Source organism: Musca vetustissima, unplaced genomic scaffold, assembly GCF_032173495.1.
Source record: "Musca vetustissima isolate MV318-11 ecotype Yass unplaced genomic scaffold, APGP_CSIRO_Mvet_v1 utg6369, whole genome shotgun sequence".
Classification (NCBI taxonomy): Eukaryota; Metazoa; Arthropoda; class Insecta; order Diptera; family Muscidae; genus Musca; species Musca vetustissima.
In genome coordinates this window covers 821,637-834,955 of record NW_026889093.1, presented here as the reverse complement: position 1 = coordinate 834,955, position 13,319 = coordinate 821,637, and the positions used below count along the sequence as shown (strand labels likewise).

General features: G+C 34.7%; 1 protein-coding gene across 1 annotated transcript in view; it reads left to right on the top strand.

The window, feature by feature from the left end:
• The first annotated feature begins 6,802 nt into the window (after nt 1-6,802).
• LOC133336815 (uncharacterized) overlaps nt 6,803-13,319 on the top strand; it is a 36,546-nt gene continuing 30,029 nt past the window's right edge. Inside the window, exon 1 of the mRNA XM_061545094.1 lies at nt 6,803-7,060. Coding sequence (XP_061401078.1) covers nt 6,803-7,060 — 258 coding nt within the window. The remainder of the gene's footprint in view (nt 7,061-13,319) is intronic.

The following is a 13,319-nucleotide window of genomic DNA, read 5'->3' as shown; positions in this document are numbered from 1 at the left end:
GCGAAGGCGAGTAACAAGTGTTGTTTGGTGTACAGAGTGTCATTTCTGTTCACCTTTGCACACAAACTGTCACCGTGTCTGAATCCTCGTTCGGAATTGAAGGACTCCGATAGATCTTTTCCGACTTTAACTGCTGACCATGTGCAGCTCAAGTTAACCTGCATAGCGCTATTACTGTTGCAGGAATGCCGACCGCTGATATGGCTTTAAATACCTCTGAACGGATAGGGCTGACGAATGCGGCTTTATTGTCGACGAGTAGAGTGAGTGTACATGAGTACACACTTCCAGAACCAACTCCTCATATCGACCCTACTTCTCAGCATTGATTCGCATTCCAAAGTTTTTACGTTTACGAAATCGTACCAAATTCAGTACATTTTAGTACTTTTTGAATACATATGGTTCGAATTTCCAAAAAAAACCTGTAGTACATCTATCCTATACTCCATCAGTGATCCTCTTTCCAAATTTAAGCGTATGAGCTCCACCGGTTCGCCAAATACAAATGGTACTATATTTAGTGCCTTTTATCACTTTTCGTGCCGTTCTAGTACGAATTTCCAAAAACCCAGCCCAATCTGACACCTTCTGACGAAATGTGACTCTCACCCAAAATTTCAAGATTCTGGCTTCAAAAATTGTCAATATTTTTTAATAGTATCGATACAATGTTCCCACGTAATTTTCGTGCACAGTTTTCCCAACCTCGAGTCTGTAATTTGTCAGATCTTAAATGACCTACTAGCAGAAAGTTTACAATGGCATAGTTTCCACATAAAGGTCCCGGTTTGTTTAAGAAATTTTGAATGCACACCACATAGCGCAGGGTATAAAAATTTCGACCCAATCAAACTAATCTCTTTTTAATTACTCATAGTAAACGAAACGCCTTCCTCTATTATGAATTAAACATCCGTTCATATATCTCAAAAAATGTTAATTTTTCATTGAATACCAAAATTTGTCCTCTGAAAGCCACTTTAATAATTTCAAAAACACTGAGAACTTCGGCTATATGAAGCAAGTTCTATATCAATGAATTCCTATAGGATTAACTCTGCTCTGCAAGCCTAGTCTGGTTTAAGACCATTTGGGCATGTGTCGATATTCTCGTACATATTCTGACCCAAAAGATCTCCGAACAAATCTTAATATTCATCCGAAATATCTAATGAATATCTGAACTATTTTTTAACAAACATCAGCTGACGTTTATGCGTCAAATACCGGATTATGGACTTTCCTGAGCTCTTTATAAGTTTCATTTTTAATTATTTAATTTTCGTTTTGTTTGTATTCTTTCGTTTCTTCTTTCCTTCGCTTAAGATAACAAGCGTGTGCGAGCGTGTTTAATGAATTAAAGATGTCTTGTTAAAAGGGGTGGAGGTGTAAATTATATTCATCTGTTAACCAGCTTGATGGTAGTAGTTGTTGTTGTTGTTATTGTTGCTGTTGCTGTTAAATATTATTCCTGATTTTTAGAGTATCTTCTAGTTGTTGTAGATTTTTGTCGTTTTGTTTGTTCTGAGATTTTTCGTTTGTTTTTTTCTTCGATGTGTGTGCAGAGTGAGAATGCGCGCCGGTTGATGGTGAGCGTGAGTGCGATACTAGTTTTGTAGATTATTATTATTGATGTTGTTGTTGTTGCTGTTTGTGTAAATATGTAATTGTAATTTTTCCTTAAAAAACAACAATTTTTAGTTGCCTTTTGTTTGTTCTGCTTTGGGATTTTGTTTTCGAATTTTTCTTACTTTGTATGATGTGCTGTGAATATGGGGGAATATAAATTTATAAATGGGTAGATATGTGTGTGTGAGTTTAAATATTTCCGGGTGTGTGTGTGCGTGTATTTTTATTAATGTACAAACAGTAACGTTTCTTCTTATTCTTATTACTATTTTTCCCCATCATGTTTATGTGTGTGTGTGTGTGTTTGTCTTACTACTTTTCATTTTAGATATCATTTATTCTTGGTCGCCCCCCTCCATCCCCTTCCCCCCTGTCATCTAGTCGTCATTACGATTTTCACTCCGCAGAGCACACACCGGTAACTTATTATTTTTATTATTGTTATTATTATTATTGCTTGCTATATTGTAGCAAGACAACATACCTAGCTAGTGGTGACAGCGACGGAACGTCAACGTCATAGTCACTGGCATAGCCGCGCTGTAGCGGCAGTGCAGCCGGCTGAGCTCTAAGCATTCTGTGGGTTTTTCTTTTTAGAGTCGCGCGTTGTCGTTGAGCCGCCATACACAAGACACTCAGTCAGCCGCAGTCAGTTTTCGTTATTGGATCACCGAGTCGGTTGTCGTTACGTTACGAGTTTTATTATGACGTTTCGTATTGCCGCCGCATAATTTCTTCTTCTCGGTTTGTTGATGATAATAACTTTTTTGGATATATTTTTTTTTTATTTTCCGGATTAGTTTCCTTGAAACTATTTGTGTGGGAGTGTGTGTACGGTGGTTTTAATTATTTTATTTAAAATAATTAATTATTTATTGTGTGTATGGATTTAATTATTTAATATTTAAAAATATAAATAAAAAATGTGCGTGTAAATTAAAATAAATATTAAATTTTAATAAAAATTAAAATAACAAAAACCAAACAGGAAAATTAAAATAATTTAAAAAAATACAAGAAAAAAAAACAAAAAATTAAAACGAAAAACAAAATCCATATCTACCAACCCTGCAGAATTGTGTGAAAGAAGATGGATACTACTAATTCCTTATTCACATTAGTGTTCTTGTTGTTGTTGCTGAAAATATATAATTTCCTTGTGTTGTTGTTGTTGTGTACTCATACTCATTTGGTTTGTTGTTGGTGTGTGGCATGTGATAAATTGTTTGCCAAGTTCTTTGTTGCAGCAGCGACAGCACCAACTGCTGCTGTTGCTGCTGCCGCCGGTTTTTTTTTTTTTGCCTTCATTATTTTCGCATAACATTTCCACATTCTTTGGTGTGGCGTTCGGGTTCTTCTGGCAACAACCCACATCCAAATTCAACATTTCGGTTCGTTCGTTGTGTTTACTGTTCGATTCGTTGGTTTGATACGTTTTGCAGCGGTATGATACACACTTGTTGTTGATATTTTGTTGATTTCAATGCATTGTTCTTATGAGTTTGTGTGTGTGCTTTGACCGGATTCCAGAGATGGAAAATTGTAATTCGTAATCGAAATAAATCTTTCAAAAAGGATACAGAGTTCAAAATAAGTCATGTGTATTTTTTATGAAAAATTTAAAAAAAATTTTAAGTTCGACTAGGCCAAACTTTTTATACCCTCCACCATGATGTGTACATTATACATGACAAAAACCTATCGGAGCTTTTATATGACCATTTCGTTTGAAAAACTTGGCTAAAAACCCCAAAGTTCCGAATAATGAGAGGAGCCTACCCCCGAAATTTTAGTCAATGAGAATTCGAATATTTTGAGGTACCGTTATTTGAGAGCTATAACTGTATATGTATACAGACGAATGTTCAGACGGACATGACTAAATCAATGTAGACTTTTAATGTGATCAAGGTTTATTAAGGTATCTCGAAAAATTTCACCATCAAACCATCAAAAATCGGTTGAGACATTTAAATAGGAACTATGCTATTGGAAATTAACTACCATGAGCTTTGTGTCTTCTATGTAAAACAATAACTTAACTATTCACAAAGAACCTGTAATGCAAAATTACAGCCAATATTGTAAATTACCCTAAGACAAGGAAAATTGGGCGGGACCTTTATAGGAGGCTATGCCAAAACTGCCTATTTCAGCTGGGAACTCTTTTACACACCAGTTAACCAGAATGCCAAATAACACCATTTCGGATCTAAGCGGGATCAAAAAACATCTAAATTTAAGCGGAATATTTATATCGAATCTATCTCAAAATAGATCTTGTGTTAAAAATGTTTGGTTTTACCCGAAATGTCTAAATACAACCAATTAGCTTAGAAAATACGCCTAGGACTATAAAAATACATAATACATGGCGGAACAATTAAAGGAGGCTATGTCAAGTAATGAATCAATACCATAAATTTTCTGCAAAGAAGTCACGTCCGTTGAGAAATGAGTTTAGGACCTTGAAATAACTAAAATGGGCCGGCAATATATCTATTAAAGCCTTGAGAATTGTATTGACCACTAGAAACCTCAATAAATATAGGAGAACTATTACATGTATCTTAGAACATGTGTTTATAGTCTTGGTAACAGTTTTCACATTAACTATCTTTCTGCTAGAAATTTGTCCTGGATATGACTTTTTGTAGACGCTCTGAAAGTTGCATGATTTTAGTGTATTCAAATTTCGTTATAGAAACCACAATTTTATGTACCCGATATTACTACAGCTGCCCCATAATGAAGAAATCCCATGTTTGCCCATATCATTTCGTTCTCCGGGATTGGGCATCTCACAATTGTCATTACACTGTGTTTTGTATAAAGATTTGGGTCTTAAGGCTTATTAAATTCAGTTAATACAAGAACTCAATAAACAAGGTCGTATCATTATGATTGAGTCCTTCAAATGCATTGAAAATTGTACGGAATTGCATTGAAAATCATCATGACTAAAAACTCATCGCAAAAATCAACAGTTATTAATGAGATGACGACTCTGTATACCATACAAGGAACGAACCCTTTGTTTTTGTAAATGGGATTATCGGTCTACGTTTTGGTGTAGCCCCAATATAACGGTATTCCCAAAATTTGGCATTCAGAAGAATTCTTATAAATTTTTGGATATAACGGTATCCAATAATTTTCGTATTTTAGTGGATTTAGACACGTTTGATAACATAAATTGGTTATAAATTAATATTTAGCGTTCTCATTTGGTGGAAAATATCATTACCAAAAATTAGGAGTATTGACTTAAGTTTCCGATATTTTGGTGATTCGAAAAAATGGCTCTTTTTTGATATTTTAGTTTCCCTTTGAGTGTCAAAATTTATCAATATCGGTGCATTTTTATACCCTGCTCAACTATGTGTCAGAGTATTGTAACTTTGTGTGGCCCCACGAGTTTATAACGCTGCGAAATATTGGTCATAGACCCACCGATCATCATATCTCGACTAGCTGAGTCGATCTAGACATGTGTGTCCATTATAATTTTTAAACACGATACAGGCAACACTTATGGAAATGTTTATTTAATGTTTAGGGGATGAAATTAACCAAATACTTAATTTTTGCAACTATAATCCGAACATCACGAAATTTTATGGTGTATATATTTACTGCTGAAGAACATAGACCGGAGTGTTGTCAGTATATCGGATGTGGAGTTATACGTAAATATTTACAGGGGTCTATCTATACACATATTATTTATTATTACCATTACCACACTGGAGGGCGGAAATGTAGCGCTAGGAAATTTTCCTGGAAGTTATAACTGGACGACGCATGACGATCTGATGATATTTAGGGGATGAAAAGATCCGAAAACTTTTTTTATCCATAATTATAAACCAAACATCACAAATTTTCCTTATGACTTATATTGAGAGGGTCAAATGAACCGAGACTTTTGTGTATAAGATACTAATGTTGGAATCCTATGGCGTAAATGTTCACTCTGGATTCGGAAATGATGCCAGTGTAAGAATGTGTAGCAGTTAACCTCTAGTCGGTTAAGAATGTGCAAATGTCGCGAAATATTACCAAGACGCGGAATAGAGATTCGAAGAACATAAAAGTTCATCGATAATTGTGTAGGGTATAATATGATCGGCTCCGTCCAAATATACTGCTCCCCTCACTGATTTTGTATAGGCTTCATATTACGGTATTTAATACCAATTTTCTGCAAGTCTAACTATGACAGACCCCTTCTATAAATCCCGATCGATTTTAGTTATACTGAAAGTCCATATCGTAGTGAGGAGTAAAACATGTTCGACTCAGTCGAAATTGATTGTCGACTTTTTAACTTGTTATAGTCTCGAAGGTACAAAAACAATGAACTCCCATCCCTGTCTGGTTGTGTTGTGTTTTGTTCTTATTATTCCGAAGTTCGTTCACATGCATAAAACATGTTGTGCATCATACATGTCACAATACCCACTCAAACCTAGAGAATCACACAACCAACCAATTTTCCAACATCAAAACGACGTAATGCGATGTTGTCTATCATTCCATATGTTTAGTTGCGACAGTTCGATAGGTTAAACTTGAAAATAGAATAATCTCCTTCAGCGACAGCAGCTGCAACAACAATAAGAATAAGGAAATATTACAACAATATCGCGTGTTAAGGAAGATACAATTGCTTTTGTAACATTCTAAAAAAACGAAACGAGAAATTATTATATATTTTTTTATTATTTCAGTGTGTTGTTTTTTACCACTTGTCGGATATCATCTGAAAACAATAATAATTTGCAAATCCCACAACTAAAACCATTCCATCCAACCTTTACCAATACAAATTCACATTGATTTATCATCAAACATAACAGAGTGTCGCATTGTAACCACAAAATTTATCTCGTGAAAGAGAGGCAGTGAGAGTGAAGTGCGGAGCAAATCAATGAGAAAGGTCATCATCATTACAAGAGATCTTTTTATTGATTGACAAGTGTTCGTACGCAGCCATATTAAATAATAACAAAAAAAACAAAAAAAATAATAAAACAAAAATAAACAAAAGTGCAGGAAATAAAGAGAGAGAGAGTGTGTTTGCGAGAGAATTATTTGCAAATGAGTGTGATGTGCCAATGTAGTTGTGATATAATCAAACAATAACAGTCATTTAAATGTCATCAATATGGATACAGCAACAGCAGTAGCAGCAGCAACTACAACGACGACAACAAAAACGTCATTGTCGTCGACATCACCATCGTCATCATTATCGTCGCCAACACCACCAATACCAACAACAACAACAACAGCTGCAGCGACAGCAAATGTTCAATTATGTCGCATTTGCATCTCATCGAATGTGAATTGCAGCACTCAAATGATTTCGATATTTGGCGAAGATTCATTATGGCGAAAAATTACAACATTGGCCAATGTTCAGGTGGGTAATTTAATATGCAATGCATACAATAACAACAGTTCTGCTGCTTCTTCTTCTCCTTCGTGTTGTTGTTGACGATGATATTATTATTATTTTTATTGTAATATTATTGTCTCACAATTTACCTTGTTCGTTCGTCTATTCGTTCGTTCAGTCGTTGGATTTTTATTTTGTCTACGTTTATTATAAATTGATATACAATTTCTGTTGTTGTTATTGTTATCTTATTTTTCTTTTAGCGTTTTCATTTACATTTTATTACAAATAATAATAACAACAACAAAGCATAACCACAAAATACTGAACTATTTTACATTATTGTAGTTATCTACGAATACAACAACAACCCGAGTACAATATTAATTCATTTAGTATGTATCTATAAATTGTATACCGCTATGTAGATATGTTTGTAGGTATGGTGTGTATCTATCTGGTAGATTTGTAATTAATTAATTATGGCAATGGGAAGTCGATAGAATTGAAACGACGACTTACAGTGTGAGAAAAAACGAAATAATAAATCTTGTTAATGTTGTGTGTGTGTATCTTATAAATATGCGTAATGAACAATTATACAATTGTGTGTATTCATTGTGAAAATATTCTCAATATTGAGATTAGTATTTCAATAATAAATCAATTTTATTTTTTTTTCAAAATTGAATTTTTTAAATGAGAAAAAAACTTTAAATGGAATAATTAAAAAATTGATTAGGTATCAGTATAAAAATAAACTATTTAAGAAGTTAAAAGTACATGAAGTTCGAAAATAGTTATATGATAGAGATTATTATATGGAGCAATGAGAGTATTACATGGTGACACCGAATGTGAACCCATAATATAAAATTTCGCCCAGTGAATATTTTAAGGTATTGCAAACGGAATGACAAATTTAATATACACTCCGACGTATTGTGTAGGATACAAAATACCTTTAACGGAATATCAAAAAGTAAAAAACGTTGACCATAAGGTGGACATTAAAAATACCTTAAATAGATCGGGACTTTCATATTTGGGACTATACCATGGTAAATTTTTGGTACCAAAAGATGCCACCCAATAAGAACCCATATCAAATTAGAGCCAAATTGTTTGAAAACATGCCCAAAATACGACATAATTGAAGGTACCGTTATGTGTGGTCAATATTAATAAATTTTGGAGGAAGATTTTATACCCCATCAGAATCCGATCTCCCCAAAATACAGAACTTTGGGAGATAAATTTATATGGTGGTTGTAGTAGGCAGATTTGCTACACAAATATCATAGTCCGTCAGCAATATAGTACAACAACAGCGTTGCACGCCATCCTCACACACACCGCCGAGGACTAAACCAAATCCGCTCTTTCCCTAGAACAGTATTGTTAGAGCTTGATCAAAAGCTTTTGAAATCGTGCCACATTGTTTAAGGGCTTCGAAAAAACTTCCCTCCGGCCAATTTTTAAAAGTGGTAAATCAATTATATGTATGCCATACGAGTATTTCCGAAATAAAAATTTTCAGCCCGGTAGATTGAAGCACTGAGTTCATCAGGGTTGGGTGATGTCTCCGGAGTTTTTCAGCGACCCCAGACAGCATTGAGATCGTTACGTATCCACTGTGAGGCCATTTGAGAAAAAAGCGACAACACAAACTCTTAGGGCGTTGTTTACGAACAAGAAATCACTTCGATGGCAGTGTTGCCATTTTGAACATTTCGGACCAAATTTGGACCGAGAAACAAATATATTTTTAATTTGGTCCGATGGTTCGCCATTTCAGTCCATTTTCATTTGCTATTATATTAATTTAGGAAATTTCCACTTGAATTTTCAATGTTGGTCCGAAAATCCGATTTTGGACGCCTTTTGTGTACATTTTAGACCGATTTTTTTTTGAAGGGCAGCATTGTTCACCACGTGGACTGCTTAGATGAAAATGACAGAGAATATACATCTAGAGCCATACAATTCCGACTATCAAAAAGCCCAAAATTTCACAAATCTTTCGCTCAAACCACATCTATCTGTGAAAAGTTGAAAACCTGTGTACGGAGCAGTATAGTTTGAGGGGCTGACCATACCATACAACTACCGCTTAACTTTTACTGTATGTGGATCTATATCCCTAGTCTTGGTAATTATTTGCGATATTTGCGACTCTTGATCGACTAGAGGAACCTCCAGGAAAATATGCTAGCCATCAGAGCTACATGTCCTGCTAGTGTGGTAATGGTAATAATAAACAATATAACTCCCCTTCTCCGGTCTATATTCTTTAGGAGTAAATATATACCCGATATAAAGCAAATTTTAACACTTTTCACAGAAAATTCAAGGGCCCATTTGACCCGCTAAATATTGACCGATCTTTATCAAACTCGGCATGCTTTTTCTTTGGCCTAATCCCCCATCTCCATGTAAAATTGTGATGTTGGGGTTACAATTTCTACCAGAAAACCCGACAAAATTTGGTCCCCTAAATATTAAAGGATAACTTCCAATAGGGGTCTTCTCTGGCCAGAACCGGTTCTATATGCAAAATTTCGTGAATATGGGTCCATAACTGTGGCCTATATCATGTTTACAAATTATAATGGACAGACGGACGGGTACACAAGTGTAGATCGACTCAGCTAGTCAAGATATGAGTGGGTCTACGACCAATATTTCGCTGTGTTACAAACTCTTAAAAAGCTATAATACCCTGACAACATAGTTGTGTAGGGTATAAATAGGAACAAGGCCCTTAAGTCAAGTCAAACTCTTGTGGCGCAGATATGGAAACCTTGTTGGCTATTTATAAAGCGATTGATCGGACTATGCACAACTATGCGTTCTGAGGTTTGCGAATACTAGTGAGACGCAATGAAGAAGTATTCAGACCTGTCAGAACGCATCCCTGACAACTCCAAAACGCAGCCCTGACACCTGTGGGCTATCAACATGAGGAGACGACGCACTACCTGCTCAGGTGCTTCAGAGAGAATCATCCTCATCATCATATAATCGATAGAACTCCACCACCCAGGCGTGTTAGGAAGGATCTGCATGATCTATGGAGAGAGATAGGTCCAACATTATAAAAGTGAGCTTCTAGATCATGATGTCTATCGAGCAGGTCTGAATAACATTCACAACGTTACCGCGAAGTTATGGTTCTAAATTAATACATGGTGGATGCCGTCCTTGAAGCTCACTACTGAATAACGTCAGCTGCCTTGACGAAATAGAGTAGTTTTAACTCAATTACGCTCAAGGTGATGCAGTCGTCTGTATTTATTCAATTTCTCCGTCAAGCATACTCAACTTACTCCGGAAGATCTGTGGTTGCTGTCAGTGGAAGTAGCTGCATTTCATAATTTGGAGACAAATCCAGAACCTGAATAAATCAATCAAGAGAGAATAACTTCATATAAAACTGATACAAAAACTAAAAAAAACTTGGCGTATAATCCCCAATGGCGAATTTTCCAACCGAAGTGATTGTATTTTTGTGTGGTTGTAATTTACCATTCCGGGATTTTAATGGCTAAACAAATTCTTCACAGGACATATTCAATATAACGCGATATTTTCGCTCAAGTCCAATTATAGTATAGTATTTTGAATGTGCGATCAGGTCCGGTACAGTCGAACATAACGACGTTGGTTCTTTTTAAAAACCTTATTTTGAAAAAAAAAAAACAATAAACCAATTCCTATTGTTTTCTTTTTGTAGGTTCCGAAATGTATGTACATATGTATAATTATATTTCCGTACCAAACACACATGAAATAAATAATTGTCAGTAATGGCCAGACAATTCAACAGAAATAAAACTTTAATTGAATGAAAAATAAAATAAAAATTAAAAAAAAAAACAAAACTCGAACCTCAAAATGAAATGAAATAAAATACAAATTTGGTTTGCTGTTGAAATACATATTCGTATGGTGGGGAGGAGGTTTTGATTCGTTTTTGGCTTTATTATTATACCCATACCCGTCAGCCTGCCTGCCTGCCAGTATTGTTATTAAATTGTACAATTGTAGATAGAGGCACTCGCACACATCGAACGAGGCAAGCGAACGCACTTAATTCGAAATTGTGAACAAAAACAAGTTGAAATTTAATTTAATAATAAAAAAAGAAGAAATATTTATTATTATTATTATTTCGTTTTTGTATTTATTCATTTGTTAAAGTTAAGTTAAAATATGGGCAGTATGAATATGCGTAAATGCACAAACACACACATGCATTGCTAGTAATATGAGTGATGGCAGTTTCTTTTATAAATTTCCCCCCTTCCAAATTCACAAAATTAAATATTTTTCACACATAAAAACATATGTATGTGTGTGTGTGTGTTTCCATGTTTGTCTTCTTTATTTCCTTCCCTTCATTGTTCATTGAACTACCGCACTTTCCCTTCGCTTCCCCTGGCAAAACATATCACCAAACCATTGTCTTCATATTTAATTTTTGTTTTTGTATTTTCATTTCGTTTTTATTGTTTACTTGTCTTCGTTTGTTTCTTTTTCATTTCTCAAGCTCTTTTATTTATTTATTATTTGATTTAATTGAAAATCTCAACAATTTTGATATTAAATTTAATAAAAAAATGTGTTTTTTCTCGCACAAAAAATTATTTGCACTGAAACCCCGAGCCAACAGCCCCGGCTCCACCACCGCTACCACAGTCTTGAGACTGTAGCTGGCAAAGAGTAGAGTGTGCACTGGTTTCATATGACAACAAAAATGACGACAATAACAATAACAGCAACAACATCAGTAACACTAATAATAATAAAGCTAATAACAATAATAAACAATTCTGTTGATTTCATGATGAAATTTTCAACAATTAATAACAGAAAAAATGGTTCAAATTTTTTGTTTTTGCAATTTTTTATTTATGCTCAAATAAAAAACTTTGATTTAGCAATTAATTTAATCGGAGGAAATATTGAGAACAAGAAATCTGATCGATATATTTACTGCGTGTGTTGAAATTGTGGTACAAATTAAATAAGAAGAAGAAGGGAAGAAAGAGTTTTTTATTCTTTTCAAAAAAGGTTTTTGTTGACGAGGCTACTATATATGTTTTCCCTGACATTCGAAATTTCATTTTTTTAGCTTTTTTAGCATACACGTGATCAATGTAGTGATTTGAAAAGAAACATTTTGTACAAAATGAAATTAACTTATAAAAATGTTCGTGCGATCATTTATAAATATTGAAAATGTTGACCATTTCTGCGGGAGGTATCAGAAGGAGTGGACCAATGGGTCCCATCTTCGGACTTTATCTAGACTTGGTAAAGGTAATAAGTTGTGCGAAGTTTAGTTCAAATAGGACATTCCATTCGCCTGATATTGGATTTATAAATATTGAAAATTTCGATCATTTTTGGGAGAGGTACCAGAAGAAGTGGTCCAATGGGTCCCACCTTCAAACTTAATCTAGGCTTGCTAAAGCTAATGAGTTGTGCGAAGTCAAGTTCAAATAGGACATTCCATTCGCCTGATATATGGATCTATAAACATTCATAATTTTGACCACCTGTTATGAAGGTACCAGAAGGAGAGGGCCGACGAGTCCCACCTTTGGACTTGATTTTTGCTTAATAAAACTAATAAGTTTTTCAAAGTTTGGTTCAAATCAGACATTCCATTCGACTGATATATGGATCTATAAATATTGATTTTTTAACCATTTGTGGATAAGAAACCATCTTCAGACGTGATCTTATTATAAGTTGTGCAAAATTTTGTTCAAATCGGACATTCTTTTCGACTGATATTGGATTTATAACTACTGACAATTTTGACCGTTTGTGTGGGATCTACGAGAGGTAGTGGTCCCATCTTTAGTTTTGATATAACCAATAGGTTGTGCACAGTTTTGTTCAAATCCGTTCATATGATATTATAATTTTTTTTATCTCAATTTTGAACATTTTGTGGGAGAGGTACCAGAGGGAGTTGACAGATATATTTGACCTTGAACAATGTTTGGAAGAAATATTACGATGAAATCGGTTACTCCATTCGAGAGATATCGTGCGCACCAGCCAGCCAGAGAAACGGACATTTGTAAATCTCACTCCAAATTTTCTGAAACCAATTTTTCGATGGGCACATTTTTGCCATAGCATAGTGTATATACCCTCATCAGTCATAAGGCCGTTGTGCCACTAAAGTAGCGATTTCGCTACCTTTTTCCGGCCTTGCCACTCTTGTGATACCGAATGTGCCATTTTTTGAAAATTCGTGCAACTT